Source organism: Anoplopoma fimbria, chromosome 13 (assembly GCF_027596085.1).
Source record: "Anoplopoma fimbria isolate UVic2021 breed Golden Eagle Sablefish chromosome 13, Afim_UVic_2022, whole genome shotgun sequence".
Taxonomy (NCBI): domain Eukaryota; kingdom Metazoa; phylum Chordata; class Actinopteri; order Perciformes; family Anoplopomatidae; genus Anoplopoma; species Anoplopoma fimbria.
The window spans coordinates 10,276,678-10,292,748 of NC_072461.1; the positions used below are offsets into that span (position 1 = coordinate 10,276,678).

The 16,071-nt window shown below is 43.7% G+C and overlaps 1 protein-coding gene across 2 annotated transcripts; it reads left to right on the forward strand.

The window, feature by feature from the left end:
- The first annotated feature begins 759 nt into the window (after nucleotides 1–759).
- On the forward strand, nucleotides 760–15,134 carry si:dkey-178e17.3 (somatomedin-B and thrombospondin type-1 domain-containing protein). Of its 2 annotated transcripts, none has more exons than XM_054611482.1 (5): nucleotides 760–1,251; nucleotides 9,866–10,051; nucleotides 10,418–10,508; nucleotides 12,808–12,966; nucleotides 13,709–15,134. In XM_054611482.1, exons 1-5 carry the CDS (start codon nucleotides 999–1,001, stop codon nucleotides 13,812–13,814), a joined length of 795 nt encoding a protein of 264 aa, XP_054467457.1. In that variant the 5' UTR covers nucleotides 760–998; the 3' UTR covers nucleotides 13,815–15,134. The 2 variants fall into 2 exon arrangements, with proteins under 2 accessions (XP_054467457.1, XP_054467458.1); XM_054611483.1 differs by having other exon boundaries at nucleotides 9,869–10,051.
- The last annotated feature ends 937 nt before the right edge of the window (nucleotides 15,135–16,071 follow it).

Sequence of the window (16,071 nt, forward strand, 5' to 3'; positions counted from 1 at the left end):
CTGCAGTGAGGGATTTGAGGCATTGTCCTGTGTCTGTCTCGTCTTGAACTACTTTTACAGTCCCCCCCCCTCCCATCGCTCAGTTTCTCCCCGAGAGCCCCCATTCACTCCGAGCCAGTGAAGGGTGAGTAATGTTATTGTTCTCCAGTCTTCCTCTCCAAAGGGTGGATGCTCTTCGTCCTGCGGGATGATTGGAGGATCTTTTTTTTTTCCAAAAAAAGGGACATCGTCATAGATGTTGAGACTGACTCATATTTTCATGGAAACTTCTCTTCTATCTACAGATTTCGACAGAAAGCGGCAGCGCCGCTGTCCGTGGTGCTGAACGGGGTTTTCTGATTGGAACCTGACGTAGGCAACTTTTTGAAATCTGCCAACCCGCGTGCGGGTGATGGGTTTTGTTTTTGTGATTGGGTTAAAATATTTTGGCTCCCGTTTTAGTGCAACGCCGCGAGGCACTGTGGATACCTCTATTGGGGCTTATTTGGGATGGTTTTCCTCCAAAACTGAACGTCTTCTTGATATGCATCTCATTTATGTCTCAGCAGGGAAAAAACACTCCGAGACAAGAATAAGACATTCTGCGATAGCTCACTCATTTGTTGAGCAACAGACTGAGCAACCTAGTGAGAGGGAGAGAAAGAGAGAGAGAGAGAGGGAGAGAGAGGAGAGAGAGAGAGAGAGAGAGAGAGAGAGAGAGACTGTACGCCAGCAGTAGCTGTAAGGGGCGGTGTCCAACACACGGATAGAGGAGACCTGGTGCGCACACGGGCTCCACTGTTACGCATCGGTTGGTCAAGGTGTCAATGCGGAATTTACCTGGGATTTGGATTTTTATTTAGAAAAAAAGCAGTAGTGTCTTTATAACAAAACTCAGATCTAAGCACTACCAGCGGACTGTGTGTGTGTGTGTGTGTGTGTGTGTGTGTGTGTGTGTGTGTGTGTGTGTGTGCGTGTCTGTGTGTGTGTGTGCGTGCGTGTGAGCAAGTTTTTCCGTCATGGGAGCGCGTGGATGGAGCCCGGCGAGTCTCAGTTGGTTCGTTGTTTGCGGGTTTCTCGCGTTTTTCTGCGGGGGGATCGTCCCTTGGGCCGAGGCGGGCTGCGGGGAGAGGGAGAGCCCCAACTGCTGCACCGGCCGGGACAACGAGTGCCTCGAGTACAGCAGGAGGAAGACGGCGTGCTACTGCGATACCTACTGCCAGAAAACCGGAGACTGCTGCGAGGACTACCAGCGCGTGTGCCAAATATCTGGTGAGTTGCTTTGCTCCGTCCGTTGATGATGCATTTTTTTTTTTTTTTTTTGAGGTCTGGAAGCTTAAAGTTTGGGGACTGGTGAATAAACACTCATCCGTTGTCCAATTTGAGCCACGAGACGGCTGGCGTTGAGGTGACATGGAGACAGTGAGACATTCTACACATAGCTGTCTCCAGTGCGCCAATGATGGCTGTTTTTTTTTCCACAGCAGGTTGCATGTGTGTGTTTTCAAAGTTTGTTGGGTTGACCTCTTGGCCCCTTAAAAGCCGTCAATTTGTCCAGTGGAGTGGAGTGAGTGATCACAGCAAAGTCACAAATCAACCGCACTTTGAGTTGCGTGAGCGAGGCTGATTGTTCACAGAATCCTCTTTCCTCTCATCGCCCCTGCCTGCTGCTATATATGGACAAATTAAGGGAATGGACACCATGGGAACAGACTGCCAAAGATGGTCAGGACCACAGCGGAGCATGTGAGATGTGACAGAGAGGAAACACTAACAGCTCTTCTAGTGTGTTGAAACAGATACGAGTACCTGCAGGGAGTTAAGTGCTGCAACTCGAAAGATGCCTCTATTTAGGCACGTTCAGTGTAAACATAGTGGGTCCTTTTGTTTGAGTGCTGTACCTGTGCTGTGATGTGAACGGGCTGCCACATCCAGACAATGTAAAGTGTGCGCAGAAGTGTTGTGACGCACTTTGTAATCCCCGTCTGTTTTACCGCAAAGACAGCCGAGCCACCTGTTGGATCCCCGTTGAACAGCAGCATAGAACACGACTGCAAATATTTTCAAGAAAAAAGAACATTTTATTAAGTTGACGTCAATACATTTGTGTACTTTACATTACAACTGGCCTTTTATTAAGCTTTACTTATTTGGTGTTTTAATGCTTTTTGAAAATTGTAAGTCTTAACTCTTAATTTCAGTAAAAAAAAAAAAAAAAAAAAAGAATATGTAGTACAGATTGCAAATCCCTTTGATGTACATCTGTGATTATAGATTATTATATAGTTTATAGATAATGATTTATATACCTTGACTCCAGTGTTGAGACCTGCTTGAGACAAGTGTTCAATCTCAGTCAGCATCATCTCTGCTTTTATTTTGATTGGAGTGGTGATAAGGTCTAGACTTTAAATCAGTCTACAATTTCAACTGCATTATGTTAAATGGTGCACGTGCTTGGCTGTGACGTAAAATTTAATGTAACTCCTGGACCGGTAAATGGTTTAAAACTTTCAAAAACACCACTTTAAATGTAAGAAAATTTGCTTTCTCGCAGTGAGGCATTTTCAGTATAAAGGAGGCGTGGTGTGGCTACTAAAGCAACTACAGTTTACTACACATAGAAATAAATATTGCAGGCCCAATTTGTGTTCTTCATCCACCGATCATATCAAAGTGGCATGTAGATACTGCGTTCATCATCCAGCATCCGGCTGAGTGGAGTGCAGGCATCACTGCTGCAACTTAAACAGAATGAGCAGAGGAAAGCACCTCAGGTCGGTGTTGAGTCATATCAGCGCGCTGTTAAACAGCTGCTGCCATGTGCATTGGTTCACTCACATGTCAGACAAGAATTTCTTTTTTTATTATTATTATCATTATCTTCGTGTCCCTCTGACAGGTCGATCCTGATGTGACACAATGATGTGATCCAGGTGTTGGACGACGTTTCCCAGATGAATCACTGAGCGGAATATCCAACACTATCAGGGCAATTCGAGAAATAGTCACAAACTAAAATCTATTGGTTTTGTGTTCAGGGACACAAATTTAGATTTTTTTTTCGTGTCACTTGACAAGACTTTCTTTTCAGTACGAAACAACTTTGTTAATTTAAGGGAAAACATCACGGTTGGGTTTACGTTCAGGCAACAAATCCACGAACGGTTAGGTTTAGGCAAGAAAACCAACTCTAAGGTTTAGGCAACAATGTGGTGTTTAACAGTAGTCTCCTGGTTGAGAGTCGTGGTTGTTGGTTGTCAACTTGGTCATGACCTATAAATGCTGCATGGATCAGTGATGCTGCGAAAAGCACCTTTACTTCCTCCCCCTCTGCATCCGGAGAGCATCCCACGACCATAAACACTAAATGCAATCATGTGGTTGGCTCCCTTCCATCTAGAAGCGCCCGCACCCCCTAGATACGCTGCAGACTTTATCTGATCCTGATCCACACAGCCCTGCAACGCATCAAGGAGTCTGTCTGTGTACTGTCTGTCACAGTCTGTAATTTGGCCGTGTCAGCTGCAGCCGAGCAAAGAGCGTGGAGTGGGTGACATCAGAGGAGAGACAGGGGGGGAAACTGGCAGACTGTTTGCACCACTAGGACGCAAACACTTAAAGCTATTAAGAGTGGATAGGGTTCTCTGCAGAGGTGTCGTACGGATGAAGTCTCTGGCAGGAATTTGTGTTGGTTGTAAACAGTGTGGAGAATGTTGGGAGCTCGGTGGTGGAATGTTTTAAGTAAAAACAAAATCCTCCCTACACATTGCCCTTTTGGTCCTAAAAGTATGAAGTCTTTTTTTACACCAGACTGGCAGAACGGGACAATTAGTGGGATGTTCTTGTGGGTTCATCAGTTTTTTAAAAAGTGTAAAACTATTGTGGCATTTCTGCAAACCAAGACATTGAAGCAGGACAACCCACCAAAATCTGTTGCGGTTGGGAAGGCTTTATGGAGTTGTGGAGTCATGAGTTGGTTTAAGAGACAGGGTTAGTTGAAATGGGACATATCATAAAAAACAGACTTTTACAGTGCTTGTTCACTTACATTACCAGGCGGCAACCTCCGGTTCTGACGAGTGAAGCCAATGTGGAAGTATCTTAAAACTTGCATTCTTCCTAACGGCCAGCAGGGGGCGACTTTGCGGGTTGCAGAAAGAAGTCAGATTGTATAGAAGTATATGAGAAAATGACTCTACTTCTCACTTGATTTATTACATCAGTAAACATTGTAAACATGAGTTTATGGTCTCAATCTCGAGTTTCAAGTCTTCTTCAATTCAGCATGATTCATCGAACTTGAGGCATCAAAACCGCAGTCCACAAACCAATCGTTGAGGTCACAACAACTATGTCTATTTCTTATAAACAGTCTATGCTACAAGCCAACAAACTGTGGCGCGCCATATTCTTCTCGCATGCCAATCCAAGCAGACTGGGCTTTTTTTTCTGGAGGGGATTTTAAAGAGACAGGCACTAAAAAGGAGCATTTCAGACAGAGAGTGAATGCAGGTATATTAAGGAAGATAGAAGGAGTAAAAAAAAGTATCTATTCAACATAAAAGCATTTAAACGTGTTCTAGAAGAAAACTAAAATGCAAGTATGAACCTGAAAATGAGCATTATATGTCCCCTTTAATTTCCTATCAAGGGTGAGGAGGTGAATCACTCCTCATAATTTGGCAATTACTTTTTAGCAGCACTACGCTCATAAGTCATTTTGGGTGGATTTATTTCCACAGCATGATAAGACTGAAACTGGAAATCCAAGGTGGGAGTTGTCTTTGGTTGTAGGAGTACATTACTTCCATGTCAGCCCTACAGTGAGTCTCTAATTGCTCATTCCTCTTCACATACTCCAGAGAGGAAACCGGCCCACAGGAGGTCGGAAGGAGCAGCTCCTCTCCTCTCCGACTGTGGCGTCTGGTAGTTCTCACTTCGGCAGGAAGACGTACTGTAGCCTCTGCCTCAAATACACCAGAGGTCTGCCCATCCTTCATCTGTCTCTCCTTCAGGCACCTCTGCTTCTCTTCCTCTGCATCGTACGCTGTCATGCCACGTTCACTCCCTGTTTTTTCTTCCTTTGCTTCCCCCCACGTTCTTTCTGTAACCTCCAGAGTGGTGGTGGGTGTTTTTCGACCAACTTGGCTGAAACAGGCCAGCTGTTGTAGGTTTTGGGACTAACAGGTTGTTAATTTGAAGCTCTTCATCTGACCTCTTCATGACCAGAAAACACTAAAAATGTATTCCATTTTTAACTTGTAGGGTTGTTAACAGTTTTCATATAGGAACTATTACTTCAGTAGTAAGAAGCTGCAAAGAAATCTTATCACAGGGAGATTTGAATTTCAATCTGTGGCAGAATATATGGATATCGCAAATCATGGACAAATTAAACCTAAACTACTCGATAGCAGTAGTTTAGGTTTAAGTTGTTTTTATTTTTAATTTTTTTATTTGGGCAAACCAACCTTTTTAAAGCAAATTCCTATTTAGATTCCAATACATTTTTAGCCTATGGATGACAATGTTGATCTGTCAATCAAGGCTAAAACATCTCATCAACTATTAAATGGATTGTTATGGACATTTGTGGTCCCCAGAGGATGAATCCTACTAACTTTGGTGATCCCCCAGACATTTTCCTCTAAAGCCACCAGGAGGTTGACATTTCTGGTGTATGAGTTAAATTTATTTCTTAGCTATTGGATAGATTAGCATGAGAATTGGTACGCAAATTCATGTCCCTTGCATCATGAACTGCGATAACGACGGGGATCTTTTCCACTAGCTTAATCACCAGTTCAGCCCCATCTTAAGTGGCAAACGTTTGGTATGCTAGCATGTTAAACTAAATATGTAAACAAGCAACATTAGCATCAGTGTGTTGCCATTGTTATGGTGAGCTAATAGCTTTAGCATATTTTCTCTCTTAATTGGGGTTTCTTTTGTTTCATAGTTGTTATGAAGTGGCATTGTGAATTGTAAATTCTTCTCTCTGAGTATCATGTCTTTAGTTCCTATCATTATGGTACAATAAAGTGTTGGGAGGCCATGCTTGGCGAACACTTTTTTAAGGTTGTGCAATTTTCAAACAGAAAATCTGTCTCAGCTGTGTTTATAATGACTCTTTTAATGAGTTGCTTTGCTTGGCTCCTCTTTTCAAGGTGTCTACAGGAAACATTTAGGTGCTAACCCGTTATTAGGGCTCAGTCCCGTGTCCCTCTCCACTATTAACAGGCTTCTCCCTTGTTTTGCCGAACATTGTACGGCTTGTCTGATGGGACCGAGGCCCAGCTCTGTACATGAGGAGAGGGAGGTTTTGAGGGGTGCTGTGGTCCTCTGGAGCAGCTGGACATCTGGGTCCCATCATAGAGGAGACGGAGGGGGTGGGAGGGTGAAAATAAAGGGAACACAAAAAAAATGGAGGCAGATGGGGGAGATAGAACAAGGGGCGAGCGCGGGACAAAGTGGTAAAGGGAGGAGAAGATAAAGCAAATTGGGCGGGCGGGTCTGATAGGTCTTTTGTTATTGAAACCCTAAAAATGGAAGCAGACTTCAGGGAGAGTGAAAGAGAAAGTGAGGGAAAGTGAAAGAGAAAGTGAGGGAATGCCGATACGGCATTATCTCACTGTGACAAGGGTGACTGGAGATTGGCTGACAAGTGGGGAGATAAAAATGCTGATGTTGGATAAACATTGAGTGGTTTAGTTCGTTTAATTGGCATTTGTCTGAAAATCGACAGGAAAACATAAGTCAAAACCCATATTACTATCAACATTTTTTTATTATAGCTGCGTTAAACAATTCAATATACAACTTCAGTTTCTAAAAGTTTTAAGATCTGATAAAAGATTTTGATGTGTAAAACCGGTGAAGACCCCCTCTAAATTTGAGTTTGAGTTTAAATCTCAGTTTAACACTCAAAAACGCTGCACTTCATCAGAACTGCGTCAATGTGGTTTAATCAGATTTGATTGACTGGGATTTGTTTCAAATGTTGCTTAAACCTTAAATTTGTGTGACCGTCAAACTATTCCCAAAAAGTGAGCGTTGAGAATTTCCTAAGTTAAATAGCAAAAAACTTTTTTGGGCCTGAAAGTTTAGCAGATTTTGTAGCTTTTTCAGTTTTTCAGTGTGTCAAAGGTCACTTTATAAAATGGACCTTGTGCTCCAGAAGATGAGATAATACAGATCTAGAGTCAGTGGCAGATAAAACACGTCTCCTTTTAGAGGAAACTTATTTTAAAGTACTTGAAAACGCTTTGTAAAAAACACCAGCTGATCCAAAAGACAAAAGCCTAACATGCTGACACGAGTGCCATTTGTTTCCTGTATTGGGGGGTCAGAGGTCAGAAGGTGGTGGCGTGCTTTCCAACTGGGGACTTTCCCGTCAACAATGGGGGACGGAGGGGGGGACAGCAGTCGCTGTGAGCTCTGTGGGTCAGGCTGTGTCAGGCTGTCGGCAGGGTTAGCGTGTGGGTGGCGGGACTGTCGCACTGGTGGCACCAGAAACAGAGCCGGAGGACCACCACGGTTTGGGAATTGCCTTTTGACCTCTGGCAGCTCGGGGTCAACAGGGCTGAGGCTCTCAGACAGGGCCTCAGTCCTGTTGGTGTGTGTATGTGTGTGTGTGTCCATGTCGATCAGACGGGGTAATGGTTTTCCCCTCGGGTGCGGGAACTTGCTGAACCTACAGGTTGCACACCATCCTCCCTTCGAGACCTCAACTGCCCCGCTTGCTTGTGTCTTTTTCCCACTATGAGAAAGACAAACAGTGACATTGAGGCCGCCCCTGTGAACGTCACAGGATGTGGACGAGGGAAGGAAAGGCGAGGAGGAGTGAGGATAAGAAGAGGTGGAGGAGGCGACAGTAGGAAGTGGATAGGGTGCCGGCGTCTTGTTCGATCACGCCCCTCAGTGTTCTGTCAATAACAGTTCATATCACTTAACAAGGCTGGACGATAATGAGTGTAATGTGTGTGTGTATATGGTGATGACTGAGGGGGGATCGAGCTCGATTAGGTGTTTTTTTATTTTCTGACAGAAATTGTTTTTGATGTGTGTGTGTGTGTGTGTGTGTGTGTGTGTGTGTGTGTGTGTGTGTGTGTGTGTGTGTGTGATGATCTGGGAAAAGGCGAGTGTCAGGTGGGCAGCACTAATGTGCAGGAATGCAGAGATTCCACAGTGGCTTTGTGGATCGGCTGTGTCACTGAGACAGACCCCCTCCACCCCCGCCCCTCCGAAACCCCAACGGGACCATGGGAATGATCCGAACAGGCGGCACCTTGAAAGCTCTCTCTCTCTCATTCTCTCTCTTTCTCCTGTTCACACACACACACACACACACACACACACACACACACACACACACACACACACACACACACACACACACATACTTATTCACTCGCAGCATTGTGTGTGTGTGTGTGTGTGTGTGTGTGTGTGTGTGTTACAAAGACAGAGTGAGCTACATTAAATGGTGAGGGAGGATTAGATTCAGTTATGGTATATTTATCAAAACCCTCCGTATAATTTCAGCAAGAACATCTGAGAGCTTCAAGCTGTGTGCACCTGCTCTCATTGTATTTTTTTTTGTCTACAATTACAAAACAATTATAATCAGAAGCTCTGCCCAAACATCAAGCTCTGTGATTAGGAGTTCTATCTTTATATTAATTAGTGTGTGAGCGTTGAAGTGCCTCTCTGCTTGTTTTTTTTTGTGTGTTTATGGAGTGGGCACTTCCTGCTTAAAAAACGAGGCTGTTAAATGTCTACTGCTACTAAACGTCCGCGCTGGACCAAGCTTGATTACCGCTGAAGACTCTCTGCTTTGATCAGAGCAGCCATCTAACTAATACAGCTTCCTCTCAGCCCGATGTAATTGGCTACATCAGCCCACCGAACGGGAAGCCTGATTGTGGTTGCTGCTGTGTTTATGTGCTGTGCTGCATTTATGTGTGTGTGTGTGTGTGTGTGTGTGTTTAAATGTGTGGGCAGAGGGAAACCAGGGAGAACAGGATGCCAAATTAGTCCCTTATTTAAATGGCCCCACACATGTGACCCGGGTCGCAGACTTCCTGAGCCTGGGGGCGACGCTAATGAACCAGTCACTCGTTTTCCCGCCAACCTACCTGAGTTAATGCTTCGCCGCAATATTATGCAACTCCATATCTGAGTGTGTGAGTTTTGCAGCTCACACTCTCAGTTGTGCAGTTAGGCACGACAGCAGAGATTAGGGGAACGTTTACCTCTGGGGTAAAGATCAGTTCATATTTTTTAAGAATTAGGCCATTTTGTTTACAGCTGGAGGGATATGTTCTCTATCTTTTCTGCCCTGGTGCCCTTTAATCTTCCTGAAGTGAAACAAACTCACTTTCCCAAAATGCACTTGACCTTCTCTGTGTATAACTCTGAGAAAACCCTAAAGCAACCTAAACACAAAAGAGGCTCCAGGTGCTCTTTCACTGTATTTGTCATTCATATTTTATAGAAACCCCAATCTGTCTGAAACAGTCTGAAACAGACTCATATTGATGGATTGGTATAGCTATGACAATGGGCAAATCCAATATACCATTATTTTAATAAATAATATCAGTACATTTTTATATGTAGTTATTTGTTACATTTTGTTTTACAAATGTAGGAAAGCAGTGTTTAAGTTCAGCCTAGTGTCGGCTCACACATGAAAGAATCATCTTAGTCACTTCCACACAGCGAGGCTTACAGCTTATTGATTGAACACTGGTATTGGAACGGTATTGGCCGATACCCAAAGCCGAGGAAATTGCTATTGATGCACCCCCTCTCCCATTTTTCTTCCAACGTGTCTGTAAAACCCTCAGCTGATCTCTCTCTGTCTCCCTGCCTCCCCCAGCAGCCATTGACTGTGTGGTGGGATCATGGGGCCCCTGGTCGCCGTGCACGTCCCCGTGTGGGGTTGGCAGCACGGAGAGGAGTCGCCAAGTGTCCGTCCCCCCTCGGAACGGAGGTACGCCCTGTCCGGACCTCAAGCAGCGCCGGGGATGCTTCGGGAACAACGCCATATGCAGCACAGCGAAAGGTAAGACCCTGACCTTTTCTAAACCCCCCATTCATTTATGCATGCACTTATGCGGGCATGCACTCCTGCTCTGAACTCTGTTACATATTAATTTGGTGCCTCAGTGTTCTCTGGGTCACATCTTGTTAACATTTTTACTGTAAGAAACAGGCTTTATCTCCAGCTGCATCATCTCAAACGCCTCTGTTATGCTCTTTGCTGTTGAATCACCCAGTATCAAAACACCAGAGCACTTTGAGTAATTTGATACATCCAGTCATTTCCAGTCACAGGATGAGAATGTGGGTTATTTTTATACTCCCTCTGACCTTTTTGTAATTTAATAAAAAATTATGGTTTTTTTTCTAATTTCCGTCCGACGTGCAGAGGTGGCAAAGATCTTGCCGGATTCTTTTAAGAGGAACTTCAAGGACCCTTGGCGGCGACCACACATGCTGATGAAGGAGGAGAAGGCCAGGTAAGGCCTCCATTATCAGACTGCCAACAAACACACAACAGATTAGTCGCTAAACTGACCTGGCCGGTCCACGTTGTTTTTTTTCCTGTCTGCAGTAATGACTTTCATGTGCAGCTGATGCAGAGAGGTTGGGTAATTACAGCTGAAACATGGGGAGCGTAGCATGATCCCGTACAGAGATTTAGATTTACAGCAACCAAAGAGCCCCGTTTCAAAACACTATCAGTATTTCAAAAGCTGATATATCTTTAAAGCACAACTCCTTCTCATGACTATAATTACAACCAGCAATACGCTGCTTTTGTAGCAGCAATCATTGTATCTAAGAAAACTTTATTTTTTTAGCATAAACCTCTTCTGTTCCAGCTCCAAGGCCGCTTTATAACTTCAGGTACATCTGTTTTTTCCCCTCAGTTTTGACTTAGTTTCAAAGGTCACCTGAGGATCCACCCTTTGCTCCAAAAGATTAGAGAGCGCAGACCAAGTCCAAGGTTGCCATAGCACGCAGAACCTTGAAATTGCTTTGACTGTGTAACATGAACGCCGTCTGCTGAATAGCCGCATCACCAGCTGACCTTTTCGCTGATAAGGCCGCCGTGATCCATGTGAGAGGTGAACAACCTCCCCTCTTGTGGAGGCCGTCTTTGATCGGAGCTGATTGCAGATGTGGGTTTTTTTGTCAGAGCTGGAACAATCAAGAGATCATGTAGGGAATTCTAGCGTTTCACACTGATTATAATGGACATCGGATACCTTTGTTTTGACTGAAATACAAAGCGTCTTGGAGGGATTTGAAGCGCATTACTCATAAACGTTGGCGTGCGTCACACAGAATTAGAGGGGGGATTTCATACAGACATCTGTTGACCCAAGAAACGAGGGGTTAAAATGACACAAAATCATGATCAGTTGTCTTTGGATCTCTGGTTATAATATGTAAAATTAGCCGATTATGTTAAAGTGAAACATTTTCAAGGAGGATGTTACATAGTTCTGATTTTAAATCCTGTGAACAGCCACACAGGTGTTTTCCTTTCATCTGGATGATTAGACCTCTTCTCAGGTCTGTGTGGGCGGGCGTGTGCAGACTGACATCTTCCTGTGTCCCCATGTGAGCTTTGTTGCACCTGTTGGGGGCGGGACAAATCACACCTTTTATCATTCTTATTGGTAGATTTTAGAATGAATTCTCAACCTGAGCCGAGGTTTAATCAGCCAGAATAACTGAAAACAACTGCGTGGGTTTTCAGACGCTTCACATGCTGCGTTAAAATCTTTCAGGGATTAAGACATAAAAGTGTGGGATGACAGATTTGGTTTATTTGAGGTTTCTGCAGCACAAACGAGGGAAATCCCCTCATACATGTCAGTTCAGCATCATATTAAAAATAATCCCAAAGGTATATACTTATGAAACACTCTTTAATGTTCATTTTCTTACTTATTCACTCCTCTTTGCTCTGTTTATGTCTGCCTTGTTGCAAAGTATCAAATCACACCTGAATAATAATGTTGCAAGAGCATTTAAAAAAAAAAAGAAGGCACTTTCCGGTGTTACTGTTGGACAAAGTCTTCAAGTATCACTCACTCACGCTGAGAAATTAAAAAAATAAAAAACTTTTCTTTGACAAACCATCCCAATGGAGATGGTTGTTTTGCCACAGCTGACTGAATCAGAGACAAAATAAATAGTGCCCGAGAGTTCAAAGTGACAGATATCACAGTGAGCAGGAAAACAGGATTTGAGTTGAGCTATGTTGATATTTGGGATATCGCAGCAGGTGACCGTGACACTGGCTGGATCACCTTCAAAATGGGACACATCTCTTATTGGGAAGTTTTGCTTTTGTCTTGTGTCTGGCTGCGGTTGTGATCGGGCACAGCTTTCTGGGTTTGGGGTCATCATTTGGCCTCCAGCAATCGAGCCATGTGACTCATGGAACTACTTCACGGGTTGGTTAAGTTTTAAAGGTTTATTAAACCTGGCTTGTTTCTTCATCTGGACTTTTTGTTTTTGATGTTGTAGTGGAGAGTTTCAGTGAAGTCCTAAAGCTCAGTCCAAAGAACAAAATATCAGCTTCTTGGCTCCAGACCTCTTTTAGCAACACCTGCTCTGTTCTCCAGGATTATCACTTTCGGAGCTCAGAAATGTGTGATTTGACCCTTTGACCCTTGTAATTATTTATATTTTTTAACCAGATTTAATAATCAAATGCATCGACTGAAAATTATTTTTGACTATTTTCCTGTCCCTCCCTCTCTCTCTCTCTCTCTCTCTCTCTCCGCTCTGTGTTTGCAGCTACTGTGTGTACCTGCGGGTGAAACAGGCCAGCGCAGCGTGTAAACTCAAACTGTGGAGTGCTCAGCTGGTGAGAGAGAGGCTGGTCTGTGCCGAGTGCCAGAGCGACGCCATGTCAAAGTCCGACCGCTGTGGAGGCGACGGCCTGGAGAGCACCAGGTAAACCCCAACAACTCAAAGAAAAAAACTAAAGACATGTTCATCCATCACGTTTAGTGCCATGGGCCTGATAGCTTTTGATGTAGCGTAGCCATCTGCATACTGACTGCAGAAAACCAGGAGGGGAACAAGCCCCTGAGCAAGGCACCAAAAGAAACTAATGAATATATATCTTAGCATGCAGTTAAAGGTACAGCATGTTGAATGATGAGCTTGCAGTTTAGCTCAATCAATAGACGTCTATGGGATCTGAAAAGAGGGAAACTTCCTCAACACAGATGGTGTGACACTTTTGTACTCTTTAGCTGAACATATGAATATTAATTTGACATGTAAACCGCATTTGGAATTAAATATTTTGTTAGTTAGTAACAGCGTAAGTATTAGTTTGACAGGGCATCAGTGTGTAAAGAAGTATTAAACCACAGGTGCTAATTGACCAACATGAATGTAGCTACATGCTAAAGTAATCATTTGGTTCAATTTACATTTGAAAAGTGTGCAGTCATAAAAAAAACAAATCTGACATTGGATCATTTAGAAAAAAAATAGTCTCCCCCGGCAAAAAAAACGCCCAAATGGTCTTGTAACCTACCCACATATTCCATGGTATTAGCGTAAAATATTTTGAATAATATCCACCCCTTAACATCTCCATCAATTTTCACCCTAAAAAAATGTAACATTGATAATACAATGTAACGAATGTAACTAATCTGATTTCGGCCCTCTCTCCTCCCAGAACGTTCTGGGCGGCGGCCTCGGTCCCGGGCTGTCACGGCTCCTGGGTGCGGGAGTCGTCCTCCGAGGGCTGCCTGTGTCCCCCCTACTCTGTTCTCTTCGTGTGAGCTGGAACGCAAACTGCTAGACGTCGGCGTGCGCGGGAGGGACGACCAAGCCAGACCCAACTCCCCCCGCCTCCACCCAACAACACCTTCCGATCCAGATTACCGGACGGGTAAAACTCAAGGAGATCTATAGCATCCTGCCACATTTTTCCCTCTGATCATACTCTGTACTGTACACACTATTAACTTAGCACACAGAAACACTCGCATTTAACCTTTTACAGCCACGTTGTGTACTTATCCTCCTCCAAAGCACAGCAACATCTATTGTCTTTTTTTTTTTACCTCTCAATCTCTGCTATCTACCTCCATCAATGCAAGTGCATTTGTAAATGCATAATGTATAAATATATAAATATATTATTTTGCTTTATACATTTTCTACTTTTGAGCGTTGTACTTGTAATGTATATGGGCCTTTATAGCCACATTTATTTGTATCCAACAGTCGAAACACCAAACGGCAGTCAAGGCCCTCAGCCAGGGGGGCCCTTAAATCGCTCTGAGAACTGGTTCATCCAAATTCTACCCAGTCACTAGAACCCCCTGAGTCAATATATCTGTGTTTTTACAGTGTTGTCCCAATTGTTGCTTCTTTTTTTCTGACAAAAACATTTCTACCAGCAAGTCAAGCTGAACATCAGGTATTGATTCTCAGGTGCTTTTGTCCCCATCAAGCTTCTTTTTCTCCCTCACGTGTGCCTCCTCTGATGTTTTATTAGTAGTTGAAAGTGACTCATAGCGTCTGTCGAGACCCGATATCGTTGGAGAGAGAGTGGGGATGGGGGGGGGGGGAAATAAGAGCCATTTAGGAGGATTTCACTGCAGTTCTCTCTGCGTCCAAGACTGAAAAGAAGTTTTCTCTCTCGCTTCCTGCTCAGAAATCCTCTTTACCGTCACACGTTAGCCATCCAATAGAACTTCCATTATACAGCCATGTTACTCCCACTGTATTCGTTAACACAATCTCCTCCCATTGCTGCTTGATCTGCACTTCTTTTTTTCTTTCTCTGCCCTCTAAGGACTTTATGCTTTCTTAAAAAAAAGAGTCAGTCAACTGGCACTTTCTGGTTCCAGAAGAGGACACGAGTGTGAAAAAAGGGCTTTTCTTCACCGGAAAGCTGTGACTCACTCTCTCTCTCTCTCTCTCTCTCTCTCTCTCTCTCTCTCTCTCTCTCTCTCTCTCTCTCTCTCTATCTCTATCTCTCTCTCTCCATGTCTCTGTGTTTGTGTGTTTATTTATTATAAAACAAGTGATGATGTTATTTAGTGCAGCACAGCATACTCTGTACACTGTCCATAAGTGAAAAATAAACTACTATACTGTCATTTCATCTCCTCTTCCTCTCCCCTTGTCATATTTTCTAACATGCTTGAGTCGTTGCATCACTGCATTCAGATGTCTCAAAGACCACCATTAGTATTTCTGACCCTTCTCCTCTGCAATTACTACTACGGGTCCAGCCCCTTGTAAGTATATCCCTCGGTTTGACCAAATGTTTACATGCGACTTGGTGCAAAAACACATACCTATCGACATATTTTCTTGTTGCATTCTTGGCATTTTTACCCCGTGGTGTTAACGGGATGACGACCAGACGAATGACAGCTAATGTGTATAATTATTTTTGGAGTTTTTTTGCACCACACTCTCCTAGTATTCGGGGTTTGCTTATGTGATGGAAATACAGGGAAAGTCTAAACACGAGACACGAGACAACTTACATCTTGTGGAAAAACAACTGTTTCTCCCATTGAAAGAATTCTAATTTCGCAGCCGTTTCGGACAGAAAAGAAGATGTCCAATTTGATAAAGCCAGTTTGTCCTCCTCCTTCATTTGATATATGGGCTAGTTTACCGAACAAGGAGAAGGGATGGTGTCTTAACCTTGACTCTGACCATGAAATATGTTTATAAGGCCTTTGCTCCACAATTAACCCACAATATTAGAACCCATTGTTTTATTTCATATCCCATCCTTGTGCAAAACCCACTATTGCATCCCTTTGATCACTTATTGGTCGGGCCATTCAATGTGCAGAAGGTTCTAGCAGGTGTAAGGTAAAGCACGATGGAGGCTGTTTAGGCTTTGAGTTGATACAATATCAAAGGTCACTCGTTCTTTTTTACAAACGTGGAGCTCCTTTGTCTGAAACGTGAGCATTGAACTACTAAAAGATCTAACAAACCAACTCCTCCCAAGGTGCTCCTTTGAAAAAGACTCATACTCCTGCTGCTTTCGTGTGCTCCATCTCC

Coding starts and splice junctions, on each gene's coding strand:
- si:dkey-178e17.3 (XM_054611482.1), top strand. CDS start 999: ATGGGAGCGCGTGGATGGAGCCCGGCGAGTCTCAGTTGGTTCGTTGTT. Junction 1,252..9,865: donor GCGCGTGTGCCAAATATCTG/GTGAGTTGCTTT, acceptor TGCCTCCCCCAG/CAGCCATTGACTGTGTGGTG. Junction 10,509..12,807: donor ATGAAGGAGGAGAAGGCCAG/GTAAGGCCTCCA, acceptor CTGTGTTTGCAG/CTACTGTGTGTACCTGCGGG.